Genomic DNA, 17113 nt, shown 5'->3' with positions numbered 1-17113 from the left:
GCTTTTAATTTTTACATATAGAATCTCGTTCATCTCTTAGAATGGGTACATAACACATTGCTAAACTACCTATCTCTGGTACAAGGATTCCTGGTTAGCTCTCTGATCATGCGAGTTTGTGTTGAATACAGCCTGCATTTACATTCAAAATGCATGTTTATACTTAGTAACATGCAGAAACGTATGAAAAGTATTTCTTTCTTTCCGACGGACTTGTAAGGATTTGTTTGAGACGCATATTATAGCGCATATAAGTGCATATTTTGAGTGAATTTCGAACAACATCCATATTTTCGAATTTTATTGCTGCATACTAACATATTTCAGAGTAGAGAGTAGGTTATATTTAAAGTGGCTTCATCACTTTGTAATAACTAGAGACCGTATGTTAGGCAAAATGCCTATTCTTTAATATTAAAGATATTATCAAAAATAAGGTTTTAAAGTTTATATAGGAGATTTTAAGTTTCAATTTAAGCCAATTTTATTTTTCCTTTTTTGCCTATTTCGCCCATTCCCACCTAAATAATTGCTTTAGTGCCTAACGTTGTCTATTCTATGCATTTTCTTGAAAACAAGGCTTTATTGGGGAAAAAAATATGTAATTTAGTATTAAGAAAGAATTTTGCCTCTTCCGAGAAACAAGTGTTGTTCGTAGTGATAAGATGTAAACTTTGGACTGCTTTGTGTACTGATAAGTGTATAAAATTTGGACTGTTATGTGTGGTGATATAGAGCTGTAAAGAATGTATTTATCAAATATACATACAATACATGTCAGGCTTCGTTTTTATATATAAAGTAAAAGAAGGTGGTAAGAAACAGATATGTTTCTATATACTTTGACGTTATCTATGACTTGAATGTATTGAGTATTTATCTTCACCATTTCCACTTACATATTAGTGCCTATTTTAAAATTTTAAGTGCCTGTTTTCCAGGTTTTTAGTGCCTAAACATCTAGTAATAACAGATTGTGCTTCTTACAATTGTGTAACAAATTGTACAATGTTTTTACAATAACGTAACACAATAGTTTACCACACTGACATACAATACTAAACATTTTTGTGATAAACAAATACATAACAACAGAAATGAGATTAAGAAAATTTTAAAATCTTCAACCTAATTTAAGTTGGGTACTTAAATTAGCTGTGGATTAATGGTATCTCTTTTATTGACGTAAAAACTAAACCAAAATTACATTCGTGATATTTCTTTCACGACTTCCGACATGCAAGCTAACACAACCGATAACTAACACAGACTACCAAAATTCAATCTGCTCTACTTCTTCTTCTCTTTACTAATTAGTTAACACTGTTTACAACTGTTATCAAACAGCTTAAACACATCATAAACTTATGTCCTGAAGTACGGTGAGCTTATACTTCAATATAAAATATAGGTGCTTTTAAATAATTAAACTTGAAGACCTGTGTGAAACTTTTAAATAATTAAACTTCTGTGACCATACAACTGAACTCTTTTCATTGTGTTCTGTTTTGTAGTAAGTGTATGCTCATACTTTAAAGAGAAATGATTTTTTTTTTTTTTTTTTAACCAGTAGATAGTTAATGAATTGAACTTTAATGAATCTACTTGTGTGTACTCCCCAGTTGCAACATACAGACTATAAAGAAAATTACTGAAGCAGAAACCTCGAAATATTTTCATGTCCTTGTCCCTCTCCAAAACGAAATTCTGGCTACGTGCCTGGCGTGGAGGTCTAAGAGTGCAAGAAGCATTTTAGCTATAGAGTGTGGTGCAAGCTGCTAGAGATTCTGTGATGTTGTGGGGGGGGGGGGGGTCCGTATCATGACAGGCGTATTCATACAGATGTATGTTTATTTAGACAGTGTCAGTGGCCAAATGGTGCTATTTCTCAATCTTCAAAATGAATACGGAGGGGATGCTCTCATCTTCCAAGACAACAAATGGTTTGAAAACATCCAGGTACACCGTCGCACCAGGTATAGCCTAAAAGTTCTCAGATATAAAGTCAATTGGAAGTCTGTGGGACTGCCTTGGGTAGCGGATGAAATGCAGAAATACGCATTCCCGTACGTCACTGGAAGTACGAAATCTACTGATGAGCGAGTGGATTTACATTCATATGGTAAACGTGCAACACTTCGTGAAGTCACTTCCCAATAGTATTCAGGCGGCTGTCCAAGTCAGAAACAGTGTTATTGTGCATTAAGTAAAATCTATGGGGGAGTGGATATTTTTCCCGGTATGCTGATAATTATAATATAACCTGAGAAGTGCTGAGATACTATTTCTCATGGACAGTTTGAAGTCCACCTTCTCTCCCCAAAAAAAGACGAAAATAGCAAATTTTTTATCCAATTCAACCACTGATAGGTGTTCTGCCTTCCTTCATTCGAATGAATAAAACAACATTTCATTTAAAGAAAATTTATTAATGAAACAGTGTTTTGGACACAACCACTCAGGTAACATTCAAAGAGTACAATACAACTAAATGTAGCTTACCCTTCTCGCCTTTGGCTAATTCTTGCTGCCTTGATCGATCCATACTAAAGTTTAAATGCTTTATCTTCTACAAACAAGATAAAGGCTGGTTTATTTGTAACAAATATTTCATCACTCATGAAGGAAAAATGCAACATGCATTTGAACATGTTTGATAAAAACATGACTGAAATATATTTCAGGTACTTTTTTTTTTCTTTTTTTGCATCACTTATTCAAATCCTTCATATATTGGCGCAAGGAATGTAATGTACCCTATCTTTCCTACTTAAATTCAGATTACTTATTAAGTAAATATCACTAGCTTCTAACAACTTTATTTTGATATCAGTACGCACAACCATTGAATATAACATCATTACAATTAGAATTCATGTGCACCCACAATAACATCCGAACAATAAAAAAAAAAATCTCATGCACATCATAATTTAAAATGTATTCTTCCATTGAAATAAGAAATCTTGTTATATGCAACATTCAAACTGATTACTTCTTCCTATATACATATGACAGAATATAAAATAATAATAATAAAAACTAAATCTAACTTATAAACTAAAATAATAGTAAATTCATGCACAAGGCCTTTAAAACATCAACTGCACACATTCTTTCCAAAGAACTAAAAATTTCTTTTGTAGTGGTAGTAATATCATTACTTTGTGTAACACATTTCTAATTCAAATTTGTGAACAATGTTGCAGTTAATGAGTTCGAAAGCAAATAGCAACTTGAAAATAATATATGAATTATAACTTCGTATTTCTTATTATTCAATTTATATCTTTGTAATAGGCATGTCAGAAGATTGTATCTTCACGTAACATTTCGTACGTGTAAATTGAAATAATTCACCATAATACTGTGGAAATTTAGAAACAAGCAAAAGCTACAAATATGGTTGTCACAAATTTTTTGCAGAAGATCGAAAGGTGTTACCAAACTCAATTCTTCAGTAAGTACATAGAATTTTGAGTTATAACTTCACGTCAAGTTTTATCTATTATTGTATTCATATAAAAATACAATTACTATTTATTTAGGAAGTAAGTTTGTACCTTAAGAATAAAAATAATATTTACAAATCACTATTTGTGATCAGGTTGTTTTGTTAACCACATGTATTTTTAATTTTTGTTTGATATTACACAATTCTGAAATAATTAATTAAATAACTAGTACTAATTTAGTATTTTTTTTAAATTGTAAAATGTAGATATAAGTAATAATCGTAGATGTACTTTTTCTGTTTCTTACATAGTACTTGTGAGATAAATGTATTTATTCAAATGTGCTTGTTATTACTTTTTCTATTGCATTATATGCAATTTTAACTATCTCGATTACTGCTTCTTTTCTTACATGGCGTGATTCACAAATCATGTAATAGAAGCCATTAATAATAATGGCTTGATAAATTTAACGACAATAAAAAATACTTTATCCTCTGAATTTTATTTGTCTGTCCTCTGTATTTCACAGAAAAGAACGAAAATATATGAAACACACCAAATGATGAGATTACCGTTTCGCCGATGAATATTTAATATAAATTGGAATTGAAAAAAAGGTCCACTTTTTTTCTATAGCAATACTTAGTAAGTATTATTCTCTTGATTTAAGAGCCAATTCTATAATCCTCTCGTATATTCTTAGTAAACTAAGTAGAAGATTATATAGTAAATATGTGTTTCACCATTGTCCGATAGTAGATGGTAGTGTCGCATATATTGTAACTCTTATTAGATTGGGTTGGTGAAAGAGTTAGCAAACTAATAGTGATTGAGATAGATTTGTGAATTGTCAAACAAAATTTATCAGAAAACCGTAGAACTAGTCCAAAGTAAATAACTTTGATTATTTATAATTGAGTAACAATAGCTTGGGTGTAGTTTCAGTTTTATTACAACCAATTTTTAAACATAATGAATACAAACATACATTTTGTTTGTATTTTTTAAAAGTGTTTTACAATCACTAATTTCTGCTTATTACATAAACATGATTAAAAACAAATATTTGGCTATGTATTGTCTTTCAGCAAACAGGAAGAAATATAAATGAAATGTGAGATATAAATGACTCTGTTCTAAAATTACGTTTGTTTAGCGTCCTTTTTTTTTTCTCTCGTAATGGTAACGACAGCAAATTGGCAAAATTAAAGTTCATATTAGTGGGCATTAAATCTGTCAGAGAAATGATGTGGGTATTAGATCTACATCTGTAACATAGTTAACCCAGAAAAAAAAATCATTTTTCCAGATTTATTACTAAAGAAATAAGTTCTCAGTAAATTTGAAGGATCATATTATTAATTTTTTTCTAAATCCTTCTTTTCTAATATCGTTTGCTCTCGATTCTGTTGCCATCATGTAATAAAAATAAGTACAATTTCCAAAAATGTAGGTTTTCGTATGCAAAAACGGTATTTCTAACGAAGTAGTTTCAAGCATTTTATGATTGACGACAACTTACTGAACTCCCAGGATGTCGTGACACACTTGTGTGTAAGACTTAAGTTTTGATAAAATAGTGAGTCCAGTACTAAGCATTGTTGCTGGTGCTGGAGGCACGGATTGGTACAGTCTGTTTCAAAATTGATTTTAACTAATTATTAAATGATTCATAAGTTTTAAAATCTAAAATTTCGTGACATACCCTATGAGATTGCGCGACACACCAGTGTGTGGCGACATACCGGTTGGGAAACACTGTTCTAATGTACTAATGCTAGTCCCAAGTTTCAAAAGAAACTATATATATCCGACAAATTTTAAATTTCTTCCTCGAATTTCATAAACTTAGTAGACACCAAATATAATACTTATATATATGTTTGGAAACGCAAAACCAGTCTTAAACTTCACTGTTTACTTATGTTTTGTTATTCTGCTATATACACAAGAGATCAAAAAAATGTGTTGCCTCCCATGTATATAATGTTCTTAGTTTCGAATTATCAACACTTGGTATCTTCATCTTTGCGGACATTGTAGATTGGCGTGACTTGAACAGGTTGTTCCTCCTCAGGCACAGCCCACAACTGTCTGTCATCAAACAGGAATTCGCGAGGGACTTTCCCTGTAATTGGTTGTCGCACGACGAACCCTAGAAAAGAAATTTGTCTGGATAACAGATTATATTACTACTAGGAAACAATATTTTTTTAAAAAAAAATAAAATTTAGTACTGAGATAAGTACATTTTTCATATATGTAATCGGAAAAACTAAAAGCGATGTGAAAGAACTATAATCCCTGCAGGGACGGGAACTAATACAGCAAATGAGTTAGTAAAGATGTTATCAAGATCGAAGAATTAACATTTCTTTCAAGAGGGGAAAGAAATTAAAGAAAATAATTATGAAGTCGTCACATAAAAAATACTAGTAAAGAACTGTGAATTGTTAGGAAGAAGTTGAATAATATGCTTTCTCAAATCTTGTACTGGAACTAGTTGAAACTTTGTTCCGTATTAGAAAAACAAATTGAAAATATGTGGCCCGAGGGCAAGTTGAAAAAGGAAAAAAAAATGTCCTTTTTAGACTTTATCATAAAGTCTTGATATTTTTGTAAGTTACGACAGATGGCAAGCTAATTTCAAGTGGGTACAGTGTAATTTCTATCCAGTCTTACCACTCGGTTTGAGTTTGTGTGTGTTAATGTCAAGCGTCAATTGAATTTATACTTCGTATTACTGAGTAGTGAAGGGTGCCTAGAACCCTTGTTCGATCCCAGCTCGCGCCAAGTAGGATTTGTGTTCGACAAACACATGTGGGTAGATTTTCTTGAGGTTCTGATGTTCCCTCACTTTCTTCAGTCCAGCATTTCGTACCCTATCTCAGCCTCGGTGCATAAACGTGGACCTGTAATTTTTCTAAAGGAAATTTTGAGGAGGGATCGTTATTTTCTTGTGATCCTTCCACGATGATCCTATTTCTATGCACTTCAATACACGTAAACACTCCTACAGTATACGTTACTTATACGTATAGTATAAAATCACATCAACTATTTTAAAATACTGTATTATGTTTAAATATCTACAATACGAAATACGGTACTACTATGTACATTATTTTTTTTTACCGTCTATCTTGAACACTTTACCCCCTCTACCTTGAACACATTTCCTGGAAACTGCAGGTGTCCAACTAAGAGGAGTTATACTGGAATTGTAATCACATTACGCTGTTCATTTGTTCTTTCATAGCTAAAACAAAAACTGTATCCTCCAATTACTTGGATACTTTTTCTGTACGTAAGTCCTTTTCCGTATTTATGTGTGTGTATGTGTATGTCGTAGGTAATATAATATATACTACTCTATAAAATAGTATTGGAAACACATAGACATGACTAGCACGTATGCCCTATACTCGAGCACATCCTAATGGTTTTCCTGGTTTTCCTTTTTTTTTTAATTATCATTTTGCAAAAGCGATACATGTAATAAATTAATATGTTTGTCATAAAGAATTTTAATAATCCTTTCATTAAATAAGCATCCAACATTACTTTCATTTAGCAAACTCTAAGTAAACGAACTGGTACATCTATGGCTATTAACATTATTACCAATATCAGTCGTAAACTATTTTATTCAAATTTGAGATGATTATTTAAATTATTAAATGATGAATATTAAATGTACATTCACCGAGCAAATCATTATGACCATCCACTACTTTTTGAATTGACGTAAGAGTCACGGAGCACAGCTCAACCGCTCGCCAGACGAAGTTTGATAGGGACCAGATTGTTATGATCAGATGGCTGAGAACGAGCATCTCGAAAACAGCGCGACTTGTCGGGCCACACCTCATTAAAGATGTCGAACGTCGTAGACTGTCGAGGTTGATAAAACAGGCTAGGGCACAAGCTGTGGCAAGTAACGACAGACTTCAACACTGGACAAAGCGCGAGTGTGTATGAGCACATAGTTCACCGCACACTGTCAGATATCGGACTCAGCAGGCGATATCGCACATGTGTATCAATGTTAATCGAATGACATGACCGAATTAGGTCTTAATCAATTATGACCGAAATAGGCACATGCCCATCGTCATTTAACTATCGAGAAATGGCACAACGTTGCATTGTCCGATGCGTCACGATATTGCCTTTATTACATCAACGATCGAGTCAAAATCCATCGTCTTCCAGGGGAATAGCTGCTGGAAACGTATACAATACGACGACGACAGGATGTGGTGGCACCATTATGATTTCGGGAACCTCGTATAGTCATCGATGGACCTAGTAGTTCGTGTGAAGGGCACTATGACGACTCCTAACTATCGATAGGTCATTGCTGATCATGTACACCCATTCATGTGGACCATGTTTCCAAGTGGCAATGGCATCTTTCAGTAGGTCAACACAACTTGTCACAAGGCCAACGTTGTGCTGCAGTGGTTCGAGGAATACATGGTGAATTTCAATTACTGCAGTGATCCCCAAACTCACCCGATCTTAACCCAATTAAACACTTTTGTGATGCCACTGATCGTAAGATCCGAGCTCATAGCCTCCCTCCACGGAATTTACAGGAATTAAGTGACTTATGTGTGTAGATATTGTGCGCCATGTTTTCAGCCACCTACCAAGATCTAACTGTTTCCATGCCAAACTGCATTGCTGCTGTCTTGCGAGCCAAAAGTAGACATACCAGATATTAGGTAGTGGTCATAATGTTTTGGCTGATGTGTATATATTCGTTATAACAAACATGTTTTTATCGTAACACTATGGTCTTATATTGGTCATCTACTGAAATTATTATCAACAAACGTTAATAAGAAAATTGGTGGTTTTGGTGATATGAGATCAAGCATTAAGGAAAAAAAAATCAAACTATTTAAAGAACTAAATTGTGAAAGAGTGTCCTTACATAAATGCTAAAATAGACTGTGACTTATCTTCTTAAGACATATTTAAATGTATTTGGTCATTAGGAAACGTTAAGTCTTTCTGTTGAGAGGATTTTCAAAATAGTAACATACTTACGCGTTTCTCCACTGTTCAAAATGAGAGAAGGAAAATTATTTTATTATTTCTAAATTCTACATCCGATTTAAATAAACGTCTTATAACTAACAGTATTGTTAGAAAAAAAATCGAAAAGTCTTTGCGCCTATTTTTTTCAAGCATGTAATACATTTTAATACAAAATTGAGATACACGAACGATTTGGTATCTTTTCTTAGAACGGCCCCGGTATAACTTCCAATTTCTTCCATCGCATAACACTGTCATCAGTTGTCAAAGATGGCCAGAGAGCTCAGAACGTCCACGCCATACGAACATCCAAATGTTATTTGTTTTCTATCATGCAAAAGACCTACAGCCACAGATATTTGCAGGGTAATGCAGCCGGTCTATGGAGACAAGTGTTAGCAGTGCGAAGCGTGCACTGGGGATGAAAGGAGCTTGAAACTGGTCGAGAAAATGTTAATGTTGACAATGTGGCTTTCCTCTATGACAGTGCAAAACCACACGTGGCGAACAAAACAGTCGGCAAACTTCACTCTTGGGGTGGGAGATTATGGAGCATCTTCCTTATAGTTTAGATCTTGTCCCCAGTGATTATCATCTTTTTGTCCACTGAAGAAGAACAGAGATTCACGAACGACCCCGAAGCGCAGAACGTTGTTTATCGTAGATTCCGTGATTAACAGACCTCCCGCCTTCTATGCAATGGGCATCGAGAAACTTGTAATTAATACAGTCGGACAAGTGCTTCAACAGATGTTGTGATTATGTGGAAAAATAGATAAAGGTGCGTTGAATATCCTCTCTTTCTTTCTCTCTCTCTCTATCTATCTATCTTGCTTTTCGATTTATGGTTCGTAATCTGGTAACAAATCAGTAGGGGCAATGACTTTTGATTTTCTCTCGTATTTACATTGAATTTATTAATAAAACAAGACTAAAATCAAGAAAACGTTTTTAATTTAGATAAAGATAAGTATAAAATATTGAAAGAAAAAAAACAGAACAAATATAACATTAATTTGAAAGTTCTATCGAGTTATAGGCACCTCCGTCCTATATGCATACATCTTTGATCTTAAAAAATAAGTACAGTAAAACTGAGTAACTGGAAATCACAGAAATATTCTGTCACACGCTGAACAAAACTAAATCTGAGTTTCAGCTGAACTACAAAAAACTAAATGATAGTGACTTATTACTGCATATTTATTATCCCAAAGAATTACACAAAGCTTTCTGGCTGATAATTAAGCAAAATATTCACTAATAAAGAAATAGTTAGATGTAAATTTCAGGAAGATTAAATTTGATTCAGTTCTGGTACCAATAGTATTTGGTTTACTTATTTCTAGCATTTAAACTAAAATATTTCTACATATACAGACACAGAATAAATGCATGTGTATGATTGAGTTGAGTGAGCGAAGGTGTTTTATTTCTCTTTTGCGTTTCTTCCTAAGCTGAATTCTCAAGATGGGTTGAACTACATTAACTTTTGTTTTCAGTGGTAGTGGTCATGGTTCTAAAGCGAGACGGTTATCTTCTGTCACCTTGAGGAATGGTGACTGAAACATGTTCATCTCAGTATTGATTTCTCTAAGACTATGACCAAAGTTTTCACATTGATAGTAGGCATGGTGTGGATTATTTTAAAATGAGATGGTCATGATCACTCCTAGAGGAATGTTGGCCGAAAAACTATTCGATAAATTTAGCACTGACAGACTGAAGATACCTACATCATTTTTTGATCAATTAGTCCGAGAGACTGAGCCACATTTAAAAAAAATCTGGACAATGATGTAGGCTAGGCGATTTTCAAGCGAGATTTATGATCGAGCATGTCCTTCAGGGATGGTGGTCAAAGAATCATCTCATAAAATTACCAATCTTTAGATCAACCCCTTGAGTGCGTAATTTTCAGATGCGAACCGCTGTAAAATGTGTAGTTCTTTTTTAGAACTTTGGAATTTGTTACCTTTTAATAACTTTTGAACCTCTCAAGCAATCACAATGAAATTTTCGGCATTATGAACTTTGTTGCTTCTAATTAGCTACTATAACTTATCATTGTCGTATTTATGGTTATCATCATCATCATCATATGGTTAGATTACACAAAATTTGGGAATACCTCAACAGATCAAGCCCAATTTTTCTGTGTGGTCTCTTGGGGTTCCTAGGTGAGCGCAAACTCGCTAAATATTGTCGGGAATAATATTACTCATACTATGGGCAAATATTCGCCATACGCAATACAAAATAGCCAAAGCAAAATGAAAGCGTATATATACGCCATCCGCACAGCAGGTGCGTTTTGAAGACACGAATTAACTCGCCACCCACACTGAAGGGGTTAATTACTTTTTACAATTCTTGCTGATTCAGAAACTAGAAACCGATAATTTTGAGCTACATTGGGTAAGCATCGTATGGTGATAGTAATAAGGATTCGCTTGCTCATCTCAATTTTGCATCCTGAATGCATTTATCCTTTATCTAAATCCAGAGGAAAGCGTTAACCCGATACGTCGTCTCAATTTAGTGGTTGCTATTAAACGTAACTCGTACCATACTAATATGTTGTGGCAACTGTCAAATATATACAAGATAATATTACAACAAAGTCACACATAAACAATTACAAACACGAGAAATCTAGTGTATCATTTTATATTCAAGTGTAAAATTATTTATTTGAGCATTTTAACAGCTGCCCTGCAACACTGTAAATAAGTAGTTTGTTACTTATTTGTTTATTCTACTTAATTGTTAGTAACTTATTTTTTTATTATATTATATCAACTAATATATTATATTATATTATTATATTATTTATTATATTATATTATATTATATCAACCAACAATAAATAGTAATTTAATTTATTTACACTTCATTTCAAGTAAATATTATAGCTATAATACAAAAGAAAGTTTAAAGATTTACGTTATTACAAATTAACAATAAATTCCTCATCTTGTTTCTTTTTGTATTAAATTTAATTTTGTTAAATACGTATATTTTAAAATTTGTACTATAGTATTATATGTTTCTTTCACGTTTGTAATGAATATATTTTTATCTTTTTTATTTTTCCTTCGAAATAACAAGTCCTACATTATTGCCATTGAGAACATGGGACAACCTTATTAAAATCTTAAAATTACAGTAAATTTTTAGTGTTAACAGTACTTTTAATGTAGTTTTTTATTATTATTTTAATCTTGTTTTATCATATTTTCTAAAAAATGTTCTTGAGTGAAATTTCAATCATGTACATTGTTATTATGTTGTAATAGATATTTTTGATTATTTAACATCCAAGATGTAAAAATACGTGTTCTAAACGGAAGTTTTGCTCCGAATAGAATTTTATTCAAATTAATGATTTGGCAGCGATAGACTTGACCACCTTCAATGTATATTATTTTCAACACAAATTATTACACACAAGATGAAGAAAAGCATTATCATGATTCGGAAGAAGAAAAAAGTTATAATCAAATTGAAACGGAGAAAGCATCCGTTCACTTACATGGTCTCGAAGTATTATTATTAGAAACTACGTATATCAGATATTAATGCCTCTTGTGCGTCTTGTTCGTGGAAGAGTTTTCTGTCTACCTTACTTGCAGTTCTGGGATGAGTGTGCGTTTTAAGCGTTTGGTGTGAGTTCTCTAGCTAATATTATGAGAAGGACTATTGTTGCTCTTCCTTCTCTCCTTCCACGTTTCTTTCTTTTGAAAAGAAAATATTTGGTCTGTTGAATCATATTATTTTGTCTGCAATGATGGATCTTTCTTGGTTTTTAATTTGAAGGTTTCATTTTCCATATCAGGTTCAGCTTTGTACAGTACTTGTTTATCGTGTTTCGGAAGTAAGTTTACATTTGGTTATTTCCCGGGGTATAATTTTTGCTACATTGTTTTTATTCTATATATTCAGTTACTTGGGTTCTCATTCTCCTACGATATTTTCTATTGCTTGGTTTATTCCTTGGCATTTTCTATATTTGTCTTATTTATGTGCTCTAGAATGTATTTTCTGTTAGCAGTAATCACAGACCTAAGGAATGCCAAGTAATTGCGTCCTACAACATCATAAAGCCAACGCCATATTTCACGATGGGTAGAAGACAGTTCAGAGCATGAGCTTCTTTCAGTGTCTGCTATAATATAGGCTGTAGTTGAAAATAAAGTGAAAGAGATCTCTTAGGACCAGATTACGCTGTTCTAGTCATCGACGGTCCACTGTGAATTTCCTCAGCACCATTTCCTGTCCTAAATCGTTGTTGGTGATGATAAGCGGTTTGGAACTGAAATCCGACCGCGAATGCTCAGGTTATGCAACTTACGTCGGCCTGTGATTGTCGCAATAGGCTGTTCTAGGTATTAAATGAGTTCCATAGTCACTTTTGCCGAATTCATTCTACAGTCCTTGGTGACAATCCTTTCAATGCTCGGCGACCCATATCGTTGAAACTTCTCCTCAGTTCTCTACCACTCTTCACCGACGCTGTGCCATGTCATGTAGCCCGTCATCGCCTTGGGTCAGTGACGACGCTAAAAGGGGTGGAGGGTGCCCCCGGTCGCATCGTCTGACCCTCAGATTTTGTATTTTAAGGTAGACCAAATTATATAAAATTATTATTTTCAGTATACTCGAAAATAGCTACCCCCCAAAAATTCTTTGCCCCTCCTTCTCAAGAAATTAAAAATTGGCGTCGCCACTGCCTTGGACATTATTCCTTGCGATCACCTAACACAGTGGTCACCTTAGATACGCTTGCACTAACTAACCGCGCACTATAACTTGGCTTCTTGAAACTCAGAAAAATCACTTTGTATTAACACCGTCTGGTCGCTTCAATATACAACTCTGTCTATTCTGCCTAACGTACTACAGAGTCCACATAACAGCACTAACAGGTATCCTTAGGGTTACCTCCTCATACATCTTACGTGTTGCAGACTGCAGGTGTTTCAATTATGTTAACTATCTATATTTTTGTATATTCCAGTACTTATCAGCCAGCTGTAAGATACTGAGTCTTTTGTAGTCTGTGCTGCTTATGTGTAGATTCCGTTTTCTTGCATGAGCTAAAATGACCTGGTCTATCACCAGATGTTTCTTGCACTCTCTTGCTCCTTTTTGTTTTATTTCTCGGTCATTTATTGTTCCATGTGGTTTGATATTTTTGTGCTAATATCAGTCAGTAGTTTATACATGTTTGTGAGGCATGTAATTGGTCTGAATTTGGCTGTGTTTTTATCTTTTTCGTCTTTGCTTATGAAGTATTTTAGTTTTGTAGTGAGGAAGGCAAATAACTTCTCTGGTCCTGTTATTATTCCACTCAATTTCCGCGTAATGTGTTTATGGGTTTGTGTTAGCTTCTTAAACCAACTGCTGTGTATTTTGTCCATTTCTGGTGCTTTCCAGTTGTATGTCTTTCTTATTGTTTGTCTGAGGTTGACTATTGTAGCTTTAGTTTATTCCATGTTTTTGAGGAGATTGTTATCTAGGTTATGTTTCTTATTCATTAGGCTTTTATTATGTTGCTGCTCTTTGGTCCATATTCCTGACCAGAATGAGTATTGCTGGAAAATGAAGTCATCCAAATCGGTCTCCAACTGTGGAAAAACCAGTTTTCAAGTATATGGAGATATGAGATTTCCGTGAGTGTTTCAATTGAAAAAAAAGAAAAAAAAAAGAAAAAAGAGAGAGAGAGAGAGGGAGAAAAGAAAGACAAAACCCGAATCGTACATCTTTTCCATGTTATGCTATGCTTTTCCAAAGAAATTACCTAATAAAACATTAACTCAAGAGTCTCTGTCTTGTTGTACAGTTTAATGTGGTTATGGAATTGTTTATATCATCGCCTAATTCTCTAAGCGGTAGGAGCTTTAACACATGGATATTGTCATCAAAATTCACGCTGAACAGTCGTTGTGAACTCACTTTACGAACCGTAGATGCAGTCACCATCCTGACAACCACTGAAGTTGCTGGTGATGGAAGCGCACTCCTACAACCTACCTGCAATCGCATGAAACTTGAAAATTCCTTCTTTTCGACGGTTCATTGTTAATTCAAAATGGATAAAAAGCTGCATGGTTACGACTGTTTGAAATCAGATTATTCTTTTTGAGTATTTTCGAAAGCTTTCAGTTATGTAACGACGCGTTTGGTTTAGAAATTATATCCCGAAATTTGGTAGTTATTTCTTAAAATTTGTATGGTGACAATCGCCTGAATGTTGATATTTGCTTCTTTTTCTTTGCCTGTTTGTTAAATTTTACTTATATTGTAATTTATTCTCGCTCCGTTTGATAAGACTAAAACGTTTGATTATTAGTTTTATTCATCTATTATTAGTATTACCATGTGTAGAATCAAAAGTGGCATAAAATGTCTTTGGACAATCTTTTGTCTCTGTGGCGATGACCGTCGAGTTACCTGACCTTATATATATAATGCTCAACTACTTTCGACCATCTGTCCATCCATATTAATGAAAGGAGGGAACAACCGATTTATTTTACACACCACAATCCTCTGTAGGTGCGAATTAAACAACTTACAAAGAGTGAAAAAGTGGCTTGACTGGAGCGGAACTCGAACCCGGGATCTCCGACATACCGTAACGCATCGGCATGGTATGCCGGAGATCCTGGGTTCGAGTCCCGGTCCAGTCAAGCCACTTTTTCACTCTTTGTAAAATTTGTCCATCTGTTTGTTTTTTATGACAAGAAAGAGAAAAAGAGAAAATAATGCTTTCAAAGTAGTCAGTCATGATTAATATAAATGAAAACACTTTACATGAATAAGCTATAGACCATTACGATTCTTTCCAAGGTACTTCCCTTCTTGAGACATTTAGAAACGATCGTATTTGGAAATATTAATCGTGTTTCTGTAAGAATGCATTCTTCTGAGAACCATGTAAATACATATTGCTGGCATGTTGTGATCGTTAACACTCGCTAATAATATGTGGTTTACTTCTAAAAATAACTTAATTAAATAATTATCTTTATAAATTGATCATCTTTATAATGTATGTTTAGTTTATGTCCTAAATAAAATTACAAAATCCAAGTTTATGATGAAGATTTCTAAGTGAATGATTTTAAACAAGACACCATTATATTATGAAATATAAGTTACTTTCTTTTATAGATTTGCAACACTTAGTTAAGAATGTTAATGTATTTATAGTAAATGTTTAGAAAGTATTTACCTTATCTTTTTAGTGCAAAGGGTGGTCCAAAGGTAGGTACACAGGCCTACATATATAAACCATACAGAACTATATATCTAATTTTGGGACATTCTATATTACTTTAGATTAAAATTACTGAATTTTCGGTGGACGATGCTGCCACTTTTTCCAAACCTATTGCTAGCACGGATTAGAATTTAGTGAGTTAAGGTTAGTTATCAGAAAGAAAAACTATAAACTCTACAATAAATACCTCTTCCTAAGTTTTCTAAAATATTAACTGATGATTCTTCTTTCTCCTATTTAATCTTTTCTTAATGACACATTTAAAAATAAATTCACTAACTGAACAATAATTTTATTTTGTTAGTGTTAATGTAAGCCGCTTGAAAAATTGTCTTTTAAATTATCTCAAAAGCCACTCGCCTTGTTTTTCTGTATTCTTCGTCAGTTCAGCTCTTGAGGGAAATCACTTCGGTAAAAATTAATATTTACTTCTGTACGCTGCGAGCTAAGGTAAAGAAACTTCTTAATGCCCTAACTCTTCGTATACAGGGATTAGGACATTAGATAAGCTGTCTCTCTTTAACTTTTAGCAATAAAGTTTTAATTTTTATTTACATGACTTTCCTCAAGAGCTGTCACTGCTCACAGATTATGGTCTTTTGAATGAATCTGTAACCGGATACAGAAGGGCAAGATGAGAACATTTTGTGTTTACTATAATTTACGTGTATCTTTCTTCTTTGATACCAAAATTTATTATCCCTAGTACTGTAGTTTCCAATTTTTGCACCGAAAAATCTATACATAAGTATTTGTGGTATAATTTGTGTTCATGATACCTTGTAATACTAAATGATTATTAATATAAAGAAGTAGTTGACTAATTTTGTTGAAATTTTTGCTTGTACCTTTCTATAATATCATTAATTTTATGTTAGCTGTTTCTTAATTGTTTTGAGAGGCTAGATGGTGGCATCATATTTTTAAGATTTTTAATATGCCTTTAGCCCTTGTTTTCATATTCCTATATACTTTCCTTTGTATTCACACTTATCTGATATACACTGAATAAATTCTCTTACTGTAAGATAACTTTTGAATCATATTAATGTTTATTTTCATTTATTTATTTATTATTTTATTTTTTATTTATTTATTGTTTTTAATACAAGTTTTAGAAAAATAAGGTAAATACTTTTTATAGCAAAATATTGCAAATATTTAAATGTTTATTTATTTGACAAAAATACCTTTAGATAATGCAACCTGTAACTCAATTCCATATTCTTCCGTCTATTAAGTTCTTGCTGCTCTAATTTTACTATCAAATGAGACCAAAACCTTTGATAAAATTAACATATGTTATAATACTACAGTC

The 17113-nt window shown here is 33.2% G+C and overlaps 1 protein-coding gene across 1 annotated transcript in view; it reads right to left on the bottom strand.

The window, feature by feature from the left end:
* Window positions 1-2408: 2408 nt before the first annotated feature.
* The window catches only part of Rh50 (Rhesus blood group-associated glycoprotein Rh50), a 114875-nt gene continuing 100170 nt past the window's right edge, over window positions 2409-17113 (bottom strand). The window contains exon 9 of the mRNA XM_081771730.1: window positions 2409-5613. Coding sequence (XP_081627856.1) covers window positions 5465-5613 — 149 coding nt within the window. The 3' untranslated portion in view covers window positions 2409-5464. The remainder of the gene's footprint in view (window positions 5614-17113) is intronic.

Source organism: Thermobia domestica, chromosome 9 (assembly GCF_964235325.1).
Source record: "Thermobia domestica chromosome 9, izTheDome1.hap1.1, whole genome shotgun sequence".
Classification (NCBI taxonomy): Eukaryota; Metazoa; Arthropoda; class Insecta; order Zygentoma; family Lepismatidae; genus Thermobia; species Thermobia domestica.
Note: the sequence above shows the minus strand (reverse complement) of the source record. Positions and strands in the feature narration are given on the sequence as shown.